At 43.7% G+C, this 20560-nt stretch overlaps 1 protein-coding gene across 1 annotated transcript; it reads right to left on the bottom strand.

Moving 5' to 3' along the window:
* Positions 1–490: 490 nt before the first annotated feature.
* pak6 (p21 (RAC1) activated kinase 6) lies at positions 491–16578 on the bottom strand. Its single transcript, XM_080041775.1, has 9 exons — positions 16439–16578; positions 8252–8499; positions 6159–6815; positions 5056–5583; positions 4043–4176; positions 2927–3053; positions 2710–2835; positions 2444–2578; positions 491–1661 (listed from the first exon to the last, which is right to left on the bottom strand). Exons 2-9 carry the CDS (start codon positions 8453–8455, stop codon positions 1494–1496), a joined length of 2079 nt encoding a protein of 692 aa, XP_079897901.1. The 5' UTR covers positions 8456–8499; positions 16439–16578; the 3' UTR covers positions 491–1493.
* Positions 16579–20560: the final 3982 nt, after the last annotated feature.

Below are 20560 nucleotides of genomic sequence, written 5' to 3'. Positions count from 1 at the left end.
CAGCTCATTCAGCCTGTATTCATGCGTGTGTATGTGTGTGTGAATGAGGAAAATGCAGGATCAAATTAGATTGCAGATTCAATATGCATCATTTATTGATTTATACAAAATTAAAATGTATAATTCTCTTTTTCAATGAATGATCCACACAGAGATAGAAATACATGAAACATGTCAACATGTATCCGTGTCAGAATACAAAGACTGTGTGCAAAGTGTTCCTCAGCAGGTGGACGTCCTGCAGCATCACATGCCAGGCCTGTGTGCTTTATCTAGGCAAACAAATGCAACACACACACCTAGTGGTTTTTAAAAATGCATGTCACAATACAAAGAGGGCTGTGTCAGAAGCAAACACTGAGATGTTAACTCACACACACATCAATGTGCCCATGAGCTCACACACACACACACACACACACACACACACACACACACACACACACACACACACACACACACACACACACACACACACACACACACACGCACAAACATACAACTATTACACTCACATTTCGGTAAAGAAAAGAAATGTTTTAAATGTATCTCATATAATTTACTGCAGTAAATCAGCAGGAATAATAACCTTAATATTCACAATTTTTATTTACATAATTCATTTATCTGCTTATGCTTCAAGTCCATACTTAATAATAAAACCTTATTTGCAAGTCCACATCATACAAACAACTCACAACACCTTTTCTTTTTTTAAATAAAGAATAAATATGAAAAAGAGGAATATGGTACTGGTCATTTTCCAATAGCCCAATAATAGCAGCTGGGCCTTCATCTACCCATGTATTATGCTAATAAAGGAGAATGGTCTTTCACTTCCCAGTTTTGTGCATATTCAAGCATTCACATCAGGCCAGGTGTGCCTCCGTTTGGCCATGCAAAGAGTCTACCTGTCGGTGTTTGTGGAGTGTACTGACCAGATCGTTGTTCAGTTTCCACAACAGAGTGTGAGTGTGCAGAGGTAACTTCTTTAATTATGTCACAATGAGCTGATATGGTGTGAGTCTAACGCCAGCTTTATAAGCTTTACATGGCTAGCAATAATGCCCACATATGAACGCTATAAAGGATCTTTAGATTACACGTGTTCATTACATACTGTTACGTGGAATACTGATTTTCCATTGATATGCACCTTGTTGTGTTGTGTGGCATCCCACTGAATGTTGCAGGAAGCCAATCAATATTCGGATCGAAACCGAGTTGAGAGGTGAGAAACTGCATGCTGCCTTTAACTCACTCCTAAAGTGCTTCTCTCATGCCGAGACCATGCGGTGTCTGTCAACCAAACTTCCGGTGCTGCCACCATCACTCTCTGGCAGCAACACGCCCTCTGGGTCTGCTTCTCTGGAGCTGATCGCCCGTCCGTTGGCTTGGGTGCTAGAGGAGTTGTAGCCCGGTGCTGGTCCTCTTCCGTGGCCTGGACGGGTCGGACTAAAGGTGGGTGTTGGGGCGAGTAAAGCCCCACAGGGTCAGCAACGGGACATGCGCTTGCGGTACTGCTCCACCAGAGGGACCAGGCACTGGGGTGAACCACTCTGCAGCAGGAAGGGGTGCTCCAGCAGGTCAGTGGCGCTGGCCCGCTCTAAGGGCTCACGAGTCAGCATACGGTCCAGGAAGTCTCTTAGAACTGGGGAGATCTGGACCAGAGAGCAACAGGTAAACATATTTTATTTCCGACTAATTACTTATAAATAGTGTCATTGTTAAAGTAAAGTAACAAGCTGCAGAAACAAAGCGTGGAATTCAGAAGAAATATTCAACTGTTATTTTTGAGAAACTGTACGTGACAATACTTTTCTTAAGATATATATTATGCAGAGGGATTCAAATTAGTTTAGTAGTCACATTTTGACCTTAAAGAAGAGTCTACAGCCATGCTAGTGGCTCTGCAAGATTGTGCATGAGCTCAGTGGTGTTATGAGCTAAATGCCAAAGACATGCTAAAAGGCTCAAACTAAAAATGTGAGATTTATTTCAGATATTACTGTTGATAACGTTGTGTCATGACTCATGATAATGTTGACAACATGTAAAGGTTACCATGTTCACAATCTTAGTTTGGCTAGTTGGCATGCTCACATTTGCTATTTACTTAGCGCTGAACATACTGTATAGTACAGCTGAGGCTTAAGAGAATGTCAGCAGTTTGGCAGGTATCCAGTCATAAACCAAAGTATTCGACAAGGTAAAAATGACCAAATATATTACAACTCATCCGGAGGGTGGGATTAATGGCTGTGCAAAATTTCACAGGAACCATTTAAAAGACACAGTCTGGACTTAAGTAGTGGCACACAGACTGTAGCTGCCATTCCTAGAGCCACACCGCTAGCATGACAAAAATACTGCACTTAGTACCATAAAATCATCAAAGGAATGTGTTTTAAGTGTAAATTAGTATATCTGTCTGTTCTCGTACCTGGTTGACATTTCGTACAGTAGGAGCTGGCTCGTCCCTCAGTCTCTTCATAGCTGCTACAGGGGTTTCGCTGAAATAGGGGGGCTCTCCATCCACCATCTCCACCACCATAACTCCCATTGACCAAACATCCACCTGGTGAACCATAACACATTTCAATTGTGTTACTGATCTTATAGCACAGATTGCCACTGTTGGAATTTACACGGCCTGAGGGAGATCACCACTGATTCAGCATGAGTGGATTTGAATGTGCGCCTCCTCACCTCAGTGCCATATGGTGACTTGGAGATGACCTCAGGAGCCATCCAATAGGGTGTCCCCACTAAAGACTTCCTCTTAGGGATGTCCTTGCTGATCTGAGCACAGAAGCCAAAGTCTGAAAGCTTGACCTAAGGGGAAAAGAAGAAATACTTTACCATCAAAATAGCCAAAGAAAAAAAGAAAGAAAGACATAAAAGAAAGAATAACAACATAACATACCCTGCCGTCTAATGTGAGTAATATGGAGTCGCTCTTAATATCTCTGTGGATGACTCCCTGTGAATGGAGGTAGGCCAGTGCTTGCAGAACAGCTTCACAGACTGTGGCAATCTGCTCTTCACTCAGCCTGCAGGATAACACACATATACGTTTACACACCACATACACACAAACACATTTTACATTAACATTTTCCATCACAAGCTAACAACAAATCAAACAGGTGTTGAAATTCATGAATCACTGCACATTAAAGGCAATGATAAAGAGTGCAAGGTTCAAAACAACAACTCCCACACCGCAGAATGACCAACTGGACACCTCATTCCTCTAAAATTTAAATGTGAATTCAACGGCAAGCAACACAGGGTAACAATTACCCAACATAGTGCTGTATTCCCTCACACATGATTCTCATCATATTAATCATCAGACACACCTAAAAGTATATTTGGGAAAAAGCTTCCTGAATTATTTCATGCAGTAGCTCTTCTTCTTAATTCATCAAGAGATTAATGAGTTCAAAATAAATTTCGACAACAGAATAAAGCCAAGAAAAGTGGAAGAAGCAGAATATTTATTTTCTTAATTGTTCTGTCAATATGCTGATCATCTTAGTGTTTGACAAACGATGGCTGTGACAGCCTGCTCATTTTCATCTGGCTTAGGGAGATTTTTTTCATCCCTTTGAGTCAAGTGATCTAACGTCGAGGTCATCCCATTGAGATGGAGCCAGCCATCTGTTAATAATATAAGATACATTGACAGCTCAACACAAAAACACAGGGGCAAAATTCAACTCCCTGCTGCTGGTCGATATGTTTTCCTTACTTTGCACTACTGAACAGTGTGACAGAATCAGGAAATCAAATTTTCAATCAAAATGTACTTTCCACATGGGAAACTAAACATGCACGTATTCGATTATGTTATTGAAAACGACTGTCTTTGAGAGTCTTTGTGCTGCTGTTATCAATGCTGCTCACACACCAGCCGATACCACACTACCCCCTTGTGGTTGATTTACTTATTAAAGATGATTTCATAACCAAACACACGGCACCAATGCAGCCTTCCTTTAAGGACCAGGATGATCTTTTGGGGGGCTGCGCGTACCTGGTTTCAGACACAATGTTGGTCAGTGCTCCACCCTGCAGGTACTCCATGATCACCCACAGCTCCTCCTCCACCAGGGCTGACTTAAACATCTCCACCACATTCCTGTGCTGATAGTCCCTCATGATGACCACCTGAAGCCCAAAACATTGCCATTAGAAACAAAGTCATAACAGTACAACCAGTAATGTGGCCACAGTTCAGTTTTTCAACAGTTAAGTGTTAGTTCTCCAACAGTTAAGTGTTACTAAAGCAATTTATTGTAGCCCTTTCCTAAAGTTACGGTAGGTAAGAGGCAGATTCAAAGGAGAATTGGTCAAACTTGGTGCCGTGGATTCCAGTATATCCTGAATTGTACTATTTAGTAAGGATCAGGCTCCAACTAGCCATTTCAATAGGGTCTTTCATTAGAGATCTTGCCTGGTAAACACCCATGTTTTCCAATATCTCTAATCCTTAGCCAAGAAACCAAGATGAGCTATGTTTACAAAGTTCCCTTTCACAGCCACAAAAAACATTATATAACTGTATATATACAGGCATAGCAGTTCTCCCAATGACAGGCAACCTGAACTTCATGATTAATTTAATTAATCAAGGTACCCCTTTTAGAAAGTCCTTAAATTAGGTTTATTGGTTTATTTTGACATTGCGTGTTTTTCATGAATTTTATGACTCTCTCAGTGATGCTGTCTTTGCACTCTCCGCCTCTGTTCTAGAGATTCTGGAAAACATGGACATAAGGCTTGTGCAACGTTGTCTGTTATACGTTGTTATGTGCAAGTCCTAGATTCTCCAAATCTTTATAACGGAGAAGGACAATGAAAAGCTAGTCGAAACTATTGAGACAAAATAGCCACATTTATGGAGAACTGCTAGGTTGAAATACACAGGAATAAGCCTTCAATATCAAGCCTGGATTCCACATGTGTTGCTCTAATTTTGAAAGCATTGTGTCTTGGTGATTTGTGTTGGTTGGTGGAAATCACTTTGTACCTATTCGGATACCGTACCTCATTAAAGAGCAACTCTCTCCTCTGCTGCCGCCGCAAGTCCATCATTTTCACCGCAACCTGCCTGCCACTGTGCTTCTCTGTAGCGATACACACCACCCCTGTCGAGCCCTCCCCAATCTTCACAAAGTTCTCCAGGTAAGACCGTGGATCACCCTTGTCTACAACCATCTGCAGGGCCGCCTTGAACTGCTCATGGGTCACCTTAGGCGGGTCTGGTGGTGGTCTGGGATGTTGTGGGGGTCTGAAGGCAGGGGAGCAGGTGCCTGGAGGACTGGTGGCTAGTGAGCCCGTCGGGGATGGTCGAGGCTGGGAAGGGCTGTCTTGCCGGGGATAGGGAGGATTGGGGCATCCAGAGTGTCTGAGGAAGGTGTCTGGCCCGTTGGGTCTCAGTCCCATGTTAGGAGAAAGGCCCAGCGTGTAGCTAGCTGAGGAGCGCACAGCACGCTGGGGTCTGATGCCGCCCACAAGAGGACTACTGTTGCCAGTAGGCAGGAAGCCGGAGTGGTACCTCACAGCCGACTCGGCCTGCACATTAAGAGAAAAAAAGGGGTTGAGGAACATTAAGAGGGAGTGCTGAGAGAAAGAGAGAGAAAGAGAGAGAGAGAGAGTTGGCTGCCTGCCCCATAGTTCAAGACCTGCTTTAAAAGTGAATGTAAATCAAGTCCTTCACTCTCAATCTGCATCTACTTCACCTGACACGACCCATGTAAAGATGTTGCTATATGGACCCAAGTGTCCCATTGAGTTCTTGTCAACACGCCATCTTTCAACTTTTACAACCCCACTGACACCTAAAACCCACATTTATATTTTAACGCTGGAATTTAATAAAAACACTCAACCCCAGAACTTTAATTACCTCTAGTGTATAACCAATCAATGTGCTGCCTCGCTAATGTTTCCACAACCTAAGAATAAAATGATCCCTTATGATTTCTGACAAAAAAAACCTCATGCAAAAACATGCTCAGTACTTATAATTGGATGTACATTACATTAATAGAAGTATGCATATATTTCTGTGTATCTGAATAATGTATTATCAGAACACGTAATGGCCACATAAACATGCAAATAAAGTGCTGTAATGTCAGGCTTACTTTCAGGTCATAGGAGGAGAACGGCCTCCCGGGGCTGTTCTGGGGGTGCATGTACATCGGTGGGTTGGGCCGCAGCTCCATGGTGACTGCCCCTTGATCTCCATGGGGCTGCTGTATGGCCATTGCTGGGCTATAAAAACAAGCTATAGGTCTCTGACTTGGTGGCATTCCCCTGGGCAGCTGGAAATCTCTCTTCCATATCACTCTCTCCTGAGGGATGTCAACCTCACTGCTCATATAAGCCCCGTGACTTAGCACCGGGAAGTTCTGGGTCGGAGGCAGTTGCAAGGGTCCCTCCAGGGAGCTGACGCTGACTTCATAGGTGGACTTGGCCTTTGGCAAGATCCCATTGGGTTGCAGAGTGATGCTCTTCTTCATGCCCAAGTAAGGGGTGTTGGTCTCACTGTGGATGTTCCTGGCCCTGTCCCTCCACTGGTCCTGACCCGCTTCCTCGTCGTAATCCTGGGTCAGGCCTTCGTACTGGTAAGCATCTCCCTCGTTCACTTCCCCCAGCCTTCCCAGCGACTGGGCCCTCTTCCTCGCCGAAGGGCTGCTCTTCCTCAAAGAGTTGGAGCTGGTCACGGACAGACGGTTCATATCGTTGATCATGGCTGCGATGTAGTCTCCGTGACCGATCATGCTCCCACGCACAATGGTCTGAAAGAGGAGGAGATGCGTTCATCTTTATCAAATTGTGCATATCACGAAACACATAATAGAAAAAGATTTCAGACTGAAAAGGGATAATGAGGGTGACATAATCATTGCTCAGAGGCGAAGTTAAATTTAGACTCTGTAAAGGACATCTTTGTCATCTTTCAAAGACGGGGACTTCAATCATTTCCCCAGTGGCATATTCTGACTAATTGAACGAGCATATGTTTCAAGCATAGATGGTTTCAAGAGACACACAACAAAGACGAAGTTGTTCCTATATTGCAAAATTTGGATTTTACCTAGAACTGTTCCAATGACCTACCGGATGGTACGCATAGCTAGCAGGCATGCAAAGGGAAAAGGGTTTAAACCTGCCCTGACAGATAATGATTGGGCAAACTTAAGATCTTTTGCCAGAATAGGGCTGCTGTTTCAAACGTAAGAGAGAGTGCATGGTGGCTCATTAGTCACTCTCAGAGTAGAGTCATGCTAGGTTCACAGCCAGTCAACAACCTCTCCTGTTTCTCTGGTGTGGTGCCATTACATCTGCACATGCAGGGGGTAGAGGTCAGATGACATCTCACCTTCTACAGCACCTCTCAGAGAAAAGAGAATGGTAATGGTGGTGATAATGGCCTTGGTGAGATATTCTATTTATAATTGTACATCTTTTTCCTGTTAAAATCAGAGCAATAATCTGTAATGTATACTGTATTTTCCACTATATTTTTTTTTTTACATTTTCAGGTTTTTGTGGGTAACATCATACTTGTCTTGATGATTAAAAGCAAACATCTGACCCTAAGTGCTTACACGATGTTTTCTCAAATTGAACCATCAATATTCACATCATGAAATGTTGGTGTATTCTCTATGTTTCCTTTTCTGGAGGGTTACAAACAGCATGGACAGTATGCTCTGTGAAGCGCAGAAATCCTGAGATCCGAGGGCTTTATCATTCACCGGCATTTCTAGTGCTGTACCCACACTTTTTATCCCTTGTGCTTGACATCTGTGGGAAGGCACCACGGACTGTTATTAATTGCCTGCGTGGCGTAATAAATCTTGTGGCCCCTCTGAGTATTCAATATGTACAGTCAGTGTACACAGCATGGTCGTTAGCCCAGCCCCATGATAGATAAGAAAGCAAAAAGATGGGGAGGGGAGCAGGCCTTCCTTTCACATTGTCATCAGAGGATTATGGCATTTTCTGACACAGCAGGATCCCTCTGCAGCAGTGAGGGATTCTTCCGCAGCAATACAAGCAGCAGCACGTTCTAATGCATCAGTCTCTCTGAGAGTAAAAAAGCCAAACTTTTAGAACGACAGCTCATCACGATAGCTTTACAAGGGCTTTGCTGAATTTTCGTTAGCGATCAAATCGACATAAGGTTTGAGGATCAATACAATGTTGAGTGGAAGGTGTGGTGGGGTACCTTCTTTGGCCTTAGTTCCACCTCTGTGATCCTGGAAGGGTCCACCATGGGTCTGGGCCTGCGCAAGTTCTCTATCAGGCTGTGCCATTGGGTCGGGAGGCCCACAAAGCAGCCCCGCTTGGCGTCGAAGGAAGTGTGGACACGGTGCTCAAAGTTCTTGGGCGCTGATATCTCAGGCCTCTTCTTTTTCTTCTTGCGAAACATCCTCAAGTCCACGAGGGCAACAGCTTGCTTGCTTTAAAATGTCCCTGTAGAGACAAATGCAGCCTTTAATAAACTGCCCCAAACATAACATAACAGCACATGTTCAAGTAACTGTAATCTTGACATTTGAATATAAGCAAATCTCCTCTGCCCAAATGATTAACAATATTTTGCAGACCACTATCCTTCACTTCAGACCAGGTGTAATATTCTTAAATATGACAAAAGTCAGACAATCTTTCCACCTGGAAGAAAATGTTCAAATGGCTCATCTAAAAGCTGTTACATGTCAGGGTTGTGAATGTCCCAAGCTGCCTTGCTGGCTGTCTCAAGCGTGTGCCTCTGAGAATGACTGAAAGGAGAGTGGCTGCGTTTGTAAGCAAATGTGTAATGACGGATATCTGGTCAATTAAGGCTTATTCATTCTCTGTGCCATTTTACTGATGAGCACGCGGCCTGGCTGGCCAGCGCCCACAGGCTTTCAGTGCATTAGCAGGACGAGAGTACACACACACACACACACACACACACACACACACACACACACACACACAAATATACTATGGCATGCTATCCTTCATAAACCCTTTATTACCCTCTCATATCCCGTCCTAATTAGTAGCTTGTGTGCCCTTGATTGCAGGGAGGGAAACCACTTAATCCTGGGATAGATGGTCTTGATTTTGGCGAGCCACTAACTCGGGTTAACTGTATGTTAAGCTTTTTTTCCATTCAAGTGTAGGAAAAATAATTAAATACATTTCATATATCTCATTTCCTCAGCTGCACAGCTGAGATAATCACTCAAATTTAGGTCTCACTATTAGTATTTAATCTGTTTCATGCAGCTCCCTGTATAGAGGACATTACGGCTAGCAAAGCTGGCAGCATGGCTCTGGGGATGGCAATTCTGGCCTGTCGGTTGTCCAAAGGCGGACTTAAGAGGAAACTACAAGCGCAGTAATAAACTTTATGCAATGACATGGAATAACACGTTGCTATCATGCCAGCAGCCTGGTGCTTCATGCACAACAAAGCAAGTGGTAAAAAAAGTAATGTTGGACAATGGCACAGTTTTGGTACAGTCATTTTCACTGATTACCAACAGGGGCCTCAGAGGCTTCTTTATAATTTACAAATGTTAGCATGCTTACATTGACAACTAAGTTTGTGAACATGGTAAACATTGTACTTGGTAAACACGACAGAATTGTCATTGTCAGCATGTTTGCATGTTCATTGGATGTTTATTTTAGCTGAATTTAGAGCTTAAAGGCCCTGATGGATGTGGCCAATGCAGAGGTCTACAAGATGCCCCAGCAACATCGCATACAATCCCCCATCATGCATTGTGAAGTGGTGGGAGTTGAGTAAATTAGTTTTGCCGTCGTCGACAGCTCAGGGGTCGACCACACTGGCAGCGTCTCCTCTCCCGCCCTCAGAGCAGCAGCTCTAATCGGCATCATTGGCTCTTGTTATGAACTGTATCAGTGGCTGTCACACAACGCAGGCCCACAAAGGGTAAAAGGAGGTCAGGCCCACTGGTCACATCAGCTAAACCTGCCTCATTTCGGGAAAGGACGCAGGGGAGGTATGTCACCCTCCAAGGATAGCTCAATCACAAGGCTAATATGCTAAGCGTTGCATAAGCGTATCACTCTGTGCTCTCCCTATGTACATAAGGTGGTTCTGGGAAGGATTTTAATTCTTTCTGACAGGGACATTATGGTGTGAGGGGCTCTATGGAGGAGGGGCAGAGATTACAGTCAGACCTGGATGTATTAGAGAGACAGGGACCCAGTTTCCTTCCTAGAGACACAGAAAGGCTTTTAACCTCCGATTGCGGTTGCTTTTTCAAATGCGAACGCCTGAGAAAACAAGCTGCAAAGCAAGATAGTGGTCACGTTTTGTTTTTTCCTTCCCCCAGCTAACTGCTTAGATAGCTCTTCAATGTGCCAATGTTGGCATTGCCTGGATAAATATTTACACATATAGCCCTCATGTATCTTTTACGAGCAGATCAATCAATATTTATCCATGAGCCAAATGCAAACTGATACAGTCACTGCCAGCAATTATTGGGTGATACCAGCACAAATGGGACGGCTGCTTTGGTACTATATCAAGATGCATCAGTTCAAAGCAACAGAGAACAGAACATATCGCAGAGTTTGTTATTCATTTTCGACCAATGTTCCCTTCTGAAGTCCCTGGAAAACTAACCACTGTATGACATTAGAGACAAGTAGAAAAAGAAATGCACACTTTGTGGATTCATGCAAATTGAATTGAAAAGTTGATGCAATTATTGATTTACAAGCTTTAATCACATGCACCCGGCCTTATATTGACCTAGCAGACTCCGCCAAGCTTATGACAGTCTTGATAACAGTACACTATTGATTTCTAAGCCTGTAGTATAATAAGTATGCACAGAGCTGAAATTGCACAGTTGCATTATCCCACTTTCTGGTCACATCCCTCTAAACTGCAGGGACTTGACCCTATGCTTCAGTGGCTTGTCTTGAATCTATCAAAGTGCTGAGGCAAAACTGAGCCAGCTGCTGTCTGTCAGGGATATGAAGAGCCAAAGAGGATGAGGTCACTCTAAAACCGTGCTACTTTTGGTATTTCCATCTCTACCACTGTGTGAAGGAGCAAAAACTAAACATGAAATAGATCCAAAGGCGTTCACTACATATTGCATCGCTGACAGAATAAAAATCCCCTTGCAGAGAATCACACGTGCAAAAAGCTGTTTGTAGCAAGTCTGACTGGACACAAACGTTTAAAGACAGACGGAACATCCACACAATGTAGAAAACATAGAAAAACGATATCCAGTTTGCAGAATCACCACTTAAATCCCAGCAATTACATCCATATTTCAGGTTCAAATGAAGATCCAATGGCAGCCACACAACAACAACTAAATACTGCCTCTTCACCTGGCAGACGGCCGGCCCTCTCATGCCACGCAGAAATGCAACCTGGCAATCCATATGCTTTCCCACAACAGACAACATGACAGAAGAGGAGAGGGCATGCTCACATTCATCTCATGTTCAAATCACCCAGAGCAAGAGTTGTGGGTGAGTGGGAGGGGATTCGAGAGATAAGCGATATATTGGATTTGATGGTATAGTGCTCGGAGCTCAGTTGAATGATTATTTTTTTTCCTTTTCCTATTTGCCCTGATTTCGGCTTCTATCTTTTCCGTTGACATGCATGCAGAGACGTAGAGAGTGTGCAGGTAACTCTGCTCGCAAGGATTAGTGTGGCGGTCAGTCCTTTACTGATCTAATTTTAGGACACGTCATGCCCACCTTCTCTCTCGCACCACACACGTGTTTATTTTGCACAGGATTCATGTCAAATAGTGAGGTGAGGGTGGGAGATGATGGGAATGAGGTAATCCTCTTTTTGTGTCTGTCGATGCACGTAGAGGCATGATCCATCTGAATTACAGGGAGCTACGTCTATTTCATAGTGGCGTAGATAACATCAAGGTCTTAACTGCTGTTTGTTGGACTCTGTAGTGCAGAGTGGAGGGCTGAGAGATTGCTCTTCTATCGGCTTCATTATGATGACCGTTCTGCCCTTTGAGTGTAATGAGACTGGGGAAAGGGGTGTCTTGGTTGGTCATCTCTTCTTTGTGCTTTGTAAAAACACACACGCACATACACATGCCATCTACAATATGGCTGTTTATGGTTTAAGTTTATGTACGAGCTCTTTTTGAGGTCACCTCTGCAGACACTGAAGGACTGTCAATAGGAGATGAGGAGTGGTGTAATAAACCGCGTTCAATGACATGGAATAACACACTGCAGCCATGCATATTTCATCGTGCTGGTGGTCTGATACTTGCACGACAAAGCACTTTGGAATACAAGGAATGCTGGGGAATGGCACACATCTACTGCCTCTGGAAAGTCCCCCTTTGAGCAAATTTTCAAGCACAGTTTTGCATTTTTCTTCAACACTGCCAGATGCATAGGCTAGAGATGTCGGCCAGTTCACCACTTTGTCCCAGACTGAAATGTCTCAAAAAGTAAGGCATGGATTGACATGACATTTTGTAAGATCTCCAGAGGATGATATTCACTGACTTCGGTGATACTCATTATCGGATGGATAACCTTTGCAAGCGAAATTCATATCCCCCTCAAGATGGATGTAGTCTAATAATTGTTGTCCCCCCTCTGACTTTTAGTCTAGCGCCACCATTTGAATTTGTCCATTTGTTCATGTGCAAAAATAAAGAACATACCTTCAGCCACAGCTACATTTTGCGTTTATCCTGATTAGAAAATGATAGCATGCTAACTAAGATAGTGATAGTTATCACTTAGCTTAAACAAACGCTGGGCATGTAAGGACAGCCACACAGGGATGATAGCATGGTTGTCGTTTTGGAAAACTGGTAAATTCCTCGAAAGCATATGATACGCATAAAGTTGAAGGAGCTACTCAAAGCCACAGGAAGACCAGAAGAGAAAAGTTTGGGTGAATATGTGTGCCAGTTTTATTTAAAGTGGTCAAACAAAAACTTTTCTCAGTCCTCTGTGTATTTTCTCAACTCAGCGGTGAGGACACAATGTAGAGCATACCCAAGGGCATGAGAAGTGAATGTTATGGTCTAGTTTCAGTTTATAGTTTATGAAGTGTGAAAAGTAGCAAAAGGAAGTTAAAGTGCAGACAGTGGGCAAGTTATAATACGAGACAAATAATAATAACATTCAAGGAAAAAGGCAATCATGTCCATATACTGCATTTATATTTCAGTTACAGTTGGACATTAAGCAGGGGTGGCCCATTTTGAAACAGATTGTTCATTGATAGTGACATATCTAATGGTATTTTAAATGTCACATAACTCACAGCGATGCGTCATGCGCAGGCTTTCACTCAAACTCTCTGGATGAAGAAGTGGTTTCAAAGTCACAGCGTGTTTCGATTCTGAGAAAGTAAACAATCAAAGGGCTTGTCTTTCTTTTTTTCATGCGTCAAATGAGTGAGGAAAAAAGGCCTCAGGACCGGAAGTGTTCAGTTAAAGGATGTCTGTGCCTAACAATGTGGGCTGACAGTTCTTCAAGGGCAGACATCTGTGCAGGAGTGCAAGTCAGTCCTGTGTTAATATTGACAGGAGGAAACGAGAAATGAGAGGCTGAGACAGGAGGAGAGAGAGAGAGAGGGAGAGAGAGTGTGCGTGTGTGTGAGAATGTTAGGGGGTGGAGTCTGGATACTCAAATGTAGTGACTGAATAAGAGATGGAGAAGATGAAAGGGAAGAAGTACGGAAATGAAAAGAATAAAGAACATGCAGATGAGATATTTATTGAAGGGACCTAAAAAAAAATTCCATGTTTATTTTTTTGTCATATCTGGTGGCACAGTGTTATGGATCGCAGCCCTCTCCGTCCTGAAGATGTGACCTCTTTTCTCCGTCCTCTTGAGCACACTTTCTTTGCAGTAGACAAGCCACAGTGAAAAGGGGATTTGAGGACATCAACCGAGCGCATACATCATTCTGTCACCTGACGTATTGGCACTGATTCTCCCGGACGAGAAAATAGACAAGAACATTTTTTTCTGCCCTGCAGCGATGATCCCTGGACGTAAATGCCTAGCAAAATCTATAGGCTAGTCTTTATCGCCAAACACCTTAACGTAATGACATAGTAAAAGAAACACTCCTAGGTTCCTGGGGCTTTTATGGGATGGTATAATGATGCTGACACATCACTAGAAAAACACACTCCTAACTCAGTAAGTAGGCCTATGCCCCTCCATGCATTTTAACAATATGTAAACGAAGAGCTAGAGTCAGGAGAGTAAGGAAATGCAGCACTGACCAACACTCTGTTTAATTAAAGATCCTCTTGGCTCCCACAAGTGCTTTGAACCGTTCGACGCTGTGCTGATAAGAGACGTATGATCTAGCTTGGACCAATGGTACGAGCCCAACTCATCTCTCTGGGGTCTAATTTATTGATGCGCCAGGCCTCTGTACTTTTACTGTACGCGCATGTGCTTATGAAAGCTTTGATTTATATATATTTTTTAGCGAAGGCCTCAGCGTGTCTCTACCAGGGACAAAGCACCGACAATTTTTAACCTCTGATTCTATTGTATGTATGGTATCAATCTGCGGGGAGTGAGCTACCTTCCTCTGTCACTCAGCGTGGGTGCTGTTTCAGCGAAGAGAGAGGAGTCATGGCATGAGACTGATGTAGCCTACCACCTACACCTGCGTGCTGACGTGCATGTGTGTGTGTGTGTGTGTGTGCGAGAGAGAGAGAGAGGTCCCTATCACTTCCTGTCCTGTCAGCGACCCAGTACATGCACTTTAGAGTTTGGGCTGCCAGTTTGTGTTACCACTGTGGGCCTGTAAGAGCATGGAAGCAACGGGGGTGACATCAAACGGCCTCCAAAAAAACAGAAGACGCAAGAGTGTACACATCATCCTCAGTGAAGCAGATGTCCAGCTGCGTATGTTGGTGTGTGTGTGTGTGTGTGTGTGTGCCTGCACCTAAGAGACCTTCCCTGTCACCTCATTTACCCTTTCCCTTCTCCTCTTCCTCCTCCTTCTTGAATATCAATGAGTAACCTAAGACACAAACACATGGTCTTTTCAAATATTACAAGGCATCCGTTACATCATCGTCAGACTCATGAAATGCACAATTTCAAAAACACTATCTGAATGTGGTTCAAATTAGAATCACCCTGTCAATCTGGTCCAAGTCTTTTGTTTTGATCACTTACAGTACAAGTCTGGACACGGCCAGGAGTGTACTATGTCACACAACATGTGTGTGTGTGTGTGTGTGTGTGTGTGTGTGTGTGTGTGTGTGTGTGTGTGTGTGTGTGTGTGTGTGTGTGTGTGTGTGTGTGTGTACAGTATGTTGTTGTGATCCTGTCAATAGGAATGAGTGCAATGGTCCTATGCTGAAACACTGGACTAAAACTAAAATCTATACACTTACTACAAACACATTAGCCCTGAATTGATTCTTACTAGGGGTCTGGCCTCTAATAGAGACAGGCTAATAGAGAAACTTTACAAAAATGTGTTTTCAACGATATCGTTGAGCTGATTTCCCTGTGTCTTAATGTTCAAAAAGTCAGCAACAACGAAAACAACAGTTACAACTCAACGTCTCCTCCCTAGTTTATACAAGCTCTCGCACAACAGGTTTTCCAATGATTGCATTCGCAGATGAAATTAATGCTAGGGAAACACATCACATGTTCAAGTCTGTCCCTCTCGTGCCTGTTTCCCCCCCACAGCATCCAATCAACTGAAGTGTGCACCTACGCTTTAGCAGCTTGAATCCTCATGCAATGATAGTACCGGAATCAAATCAACATGAGAACTCAGCCTACACACACACACACACACACACACACACACACACTAGAATACACAGTGGTAAAAACAGGAAGCTTCTGTCCACGGTGCCCATAGCAATGATGGCACAGTATGCGTCGGTATGCAAGTGCGTTCCATCTTGAGAAAAAGACAACATTTCATGGAGTGTTGTATCCTTTTCCCTTGAACTATAGAGGCAGAGGACAGAAGCAAAGGAGACGCAAGGAGGGGGAGAGAGAGAGAGAGAGAGAGAGAAAGAGGGGATTTTTAAGGAGGAAGGGTGAGCGGAAGGTGAAGGCTCCTCTTTGGAGATGCAGTCCCTCACCGAACACATCCACAAAACCCCTCTCTTGTTGCCCCCCCCCCCTTTCACATCAGCACCTGGCTGCACTGCATTCTGCTCACAGCTTTCTGATGGCTGATGCCCACCGACGGCATACACTAGCCTGCTCTTTATCAATGACGTTAAGCCCCCCCTCCCCCCTCTCCCGATTTGCCCCACTCTCCTCGCCGTGGAGAGAGCAAACGGGGCTCTGAAGGTATAAATCATTGTTAGTGTAGGAGGAGGGGGGGGGGGAGAGAAATAAAATCAGTCATCCCCCTTACCTTGCTGTCTGGTGAAGAGGAGAGCCTCTCTCCTCCGGGAAGGATTGGAAGCCAGAGTGCGCACACACACGCTCGCATACACCGTTAATAATACGCCACTCACTCACTCACTCACATTCACACAGGCTTGCACTCCTTACACACGGACATACACACTCTTTCTCTCTCTCTCTCTCTCTCTCTCTCTCTCTCTCTCTCTCTCTCTCTCTCACAGACACACAGCGAGGAGAGGAGGGCTGACTCTCTCAAGCAAGCGCACACTGCAGGCTGCCGCTTGCCTGGGAAAGCCTGATGCGTTCCTCCCTCCAGGCAGAAGCACACGCTGCCATCTCAAAGGCTCTTTGTTGGGGCTGATTCATCTCTCCCCGGCTCCGTGGCTGGAGTGCTGGTTCCCGAAGAAAGGTGTCTGCTCCTGGGGGGGAAGACATAGGGGATGGCCGTAAAAAAGAAGGGACAAAAAGCCACCAAGAGGAAAAAAAGGCAGCATCCAGGAGGAGAAGGCTACTGTCACGGCCCCATACAGCTCCTGCCATCCCCCCTCTCTCCCTCTCCTTCTCTGGATTGCTCTCTCTCTCTCACACACACACACACACACACACACACACACACACACGCACTCCCTCCCTCCCACATCCCTCTCTCTCTCTCTTTATCACTTCTCCGCCTCCTCCCGCTCCCTCATTGGGCTGCAAAAGAATTGATAGCAGCATGTGTGTGTGTGTGTGTGTGTGTGTGTGTGTGTGTGTGTGTGTGTGTGCATGTAAATTTAAGCTGGTTTCCAGTGACAGTAAGGAGAGTAGAACCTCATCACCTGGGATACCATTCATCCCACCTCTCCTTTACACGTAATGTGGGTGGCATTAAAACACGCGGGTGCTGCGTTCACCCAATGTACTACTGTTCAGTCCAATGTATTATCCATGGAATGACAGTGTTAGGGGATGGCAGATGGCAGGAGGGGTTGTTATATGTGTGTGTCTGTGTGTGTGTGTGTGTGTGTTTGCGTGTCTGTGTAAAAGTTTAAAGGGAGGGAGGCTATTTCTGTAAAGGGTGCAATCCACATTGTCACAATCTCTTTTGAGTCCAGTATGACCCCCAACAATCTTAAAGGCAAAGGAACCTTAAGTAACATCACTGGGCCCAATCTAACATGCTCGTTATGTGACTGGAACGTTCCCCTCTCTTTTCACCACAATCATTTCCTGAATAATTTAAAAGTGCAGCTAAGACGGGACACAAAGCAGGAAAATGTATTAGGGTCAAATGGTGCAGAAACTGCTCGCATGGTGAGCCAGATTTGGGGCATAAATGCCATACAAGGCGTTGTGACATGAGAGCGGCATGCAAAAGGCTTATAATAGTGATGTTCTTCCTTACGCATCAAAAAAACTCAAGTGGAAAAAAAGGCTCCACTCAACCGATCCGCATAACAATGACAGATTTGCCTATTGGGGGTATGGCAGACACGACCCCTCCCTCTCACTCCTACTTGTCAGCATTATTGTCACAGATATTTAATGGCCTGGCTATGTTTTAATGCCTTGCATGACTTATTTTCTTAATTCCCTTAAAGTTCAGAGTTTTGGACAGCAACAAAATAGTCTTATTATAGGTCTTCCTATGCATTAAAAAAGGCTGTCATTACAAAAATAGTCCTGCTGAGTCATATGTACCCACACTCATATGTCTGCTTCACCAGTGTGAAGGGAAACTGAATTGGTCAAAGGGTAGAATGAAATAGCTTTCATTTTCATTTAAAAACACAACAAATCCATAATATTTCAGATGGTTTGAGTATATTTCATACAGTAGACATCCATTTAAAGTACAGCATGTTTCTTGTCCTTTTTTACCTAATTATTGTTGGTACTGTTCGCCAAACAATTTTTTTTTATATGATGACTTTTATGCTTTTTCAGCATTTTTTTTATATAGAGTGATTGCACATTTACAAGTGAAGCCAAATTATTTTGAGAAAATATGGCATACATGGTTAATGTTTTGTCTGATTTGATTTTCTAATCTTGTAAAAAAAAAATTATAACAGTTATTAGATTGGGTTGGAGCATGCGCGATATGTGAGTTATGTATGTAATGTATATATGTTGAGTCTGTATCAGTAATGACAGGGTTATTGGATTTATTTCTATTTTTAGCATGTCACTATTGAGAGATAAGGGTTAAAAGATTTCCATTAGATCGCCAGGGGCTCAAAAGGCTTCATTGAAATGTATGTCAGCTTTGCTTGACTTAAATGACCTTGCTAAAGCATCTCCTGAAAACACTGAACCCCTCCCCCCTCGATTTGGATAAACAGTGAAGAAGTGGCTTGTAATTTGAAAAAAGGGCTTACAGTGAGAAGAGAGGTCTTAAACCACGGTGTCATTAAAATGAAAGCCCAGGGGCCGCATAATTGATACTGCCTTAATTGTTTGCATTTCAATTCCCTCTATTGTTGAGGACGAATGTGTAAGGATTACGCCAGGGGTTATCAGGGTTCAGCCTATGCAGCTAAAGCAATAATAATTTCTTGTCAAAATCCATTGACATTTCCAGATGACCTATAAATCCAGTTTAATTCTGTACCAGTGAGGCAACGCCAGGAGGAATTAATTCAAAGCGTGCATCATTCTCCTGCTTGCTCACCAACAGTGTTAATATGTACAGAAAGCCATTCTATCCAGAAAAGTTAGTCATGATCGAAACAGAAATTCTACGTCAGTAATGAGATAAGAAGTCACAGTTATGATTTCCTTAGTCAAACACATTAGATAGGATAGTTAATACAAATTACAAGTTAAACATGCCTAAATCAGTCTTAGTAAGTGACAATTATGACAAGCAAGGTCATTTTCATCATGACTTGACTTTTCTTATTTTTATCTAAAAGAAATTGGCTTCCATAATGGGGAAAGGGGGAAAAAAATAGGAACGTGTCCTCCTGATTTGCTGCTGCAGTTTTAAAGAAGCTCTTCCCTCTCCATGCCAGGCTAGCCAAGTGCCTTTCACCCTAAGTGAGGTTTACTGTAGAGGCCAGGGCAGAGTACCTTCTGTGAACTGGTGCATGTAAATACACATCGTAAAAATAGGTTAAGAGCTCTGACTGTAAAACATGGCCCATACAGAGCCTGAGTGTTCTTGTCTGTCAAAGTAACAGCGCTGGACAAAAGTTCCTTGCTGAGGGGCCTGTCTAATAACACATTAAGGAGAGGTAGCTCGCTTGTACCATGTGTCCTCTGCAGTAAGAGAGAGAGAGGATGGATTTTCTGTCTGAGGTGCGATCATAGTCACACTTTCGTGCTTCCATGGGGATGAGCTATCCTGCCAAATTGCGAGTCATAGAGGATGCATTATGGTGTGGTTATGCTGTGTTATTATGATGGGGAGTGCATCACGTTGCCTATCATTTAGCATGGAAATTTCAGCCGCTCTCACTCAGCACTAAGCCAACATTTAAAGTAGACACTTTTGGAACTCACCAGTTGAGAGGATCTTGGCTGCCAGTGTCATATTTCCAATATGAGATTAAAGTCTGCTCCTCTAGTGCTCCATGTGCATGTGGGAGCAGCAACCCTCTTTGCCATAGTACATTGGGATGGTGTGACCTATTGGGGATAAGCGAGGCCGGCTCTGCCCACAACTGAAATGGCTGGATTTAACTTGCTAATGAGCCAACCGCCTATCACCCAGCCATTCGTCAAAGTCTGCCTGTGTCAAGTACATCCCATCATCAGTAGATTAGGTTTACTCCCACCACTTTAGTCAGCGGGCTTCTGGGTGACTTATCCTTCACAATGATTAATATTGGGCCAGCTGCATGATTTCCACATATAATTCTCATGCCTGGTGAAGTGTTGGTTGGTATCCCTTAAAAAGTACGATGAAGATACCCCTGCAGTGAAGAAGTTAAATGAAGCCACTTCATTAGAATACGTAGCAATGACATTTATGAGTATTTAAATGCAGAAGGTTTCTGTTTCTACTCACCAGTTTCGACTGTTTGAACCTCAACAACAGATTAGAGTCAGCACTAAATAGTTGTAGTTGCTGTGCCCCATTTGTAATCCAAATACCAATACCAGGGATACAATCCCTTCTGTCCCTAACATGCCCCTGACTGAC

Source organism: Ammodytes marinus (assembly GCF_949987685.1).
Source record: "Ammodytes marinus genome assembly, chromosome: 15".
NCBI lineage: Eukaryota > Metazoa > Chordata > Actinopteri > Uranoscopiformes > Ammodytidae > Ammodytes > Ammodytes marinus.
The sequence above is the reverse complement of the archived record's forward strand: the minus strand, read 5'-3'. Positions and strand labels throughout refer to the sequence as shown.

Excerpts from the sequence above, each read along its gene's own strand:
- pak6 (XM_080041775.1), bottom strand. The coding sequence starts at position 8,455 with ATGTTTCGCAAGAAGAAAAAGAAGAGGCCTGAGATATCAGCGCCCAAG. Across the intron at positions 5,584-6,158 it reads TCTCCTCCTATGACCTGAAA|GCCGAGTCGGCTGTGAGGTA; the intron begins GTAAGCCTGACA and ends CTTAATGTGCAG. Across the intron at positions 4,177-5,055 it reads GAGAGTTGCTCTTTAATGAG|GTGGTCATCATGAGGGACTA; the intron begins GTACGGTATCCG and ends TTTGGGCTTCAG.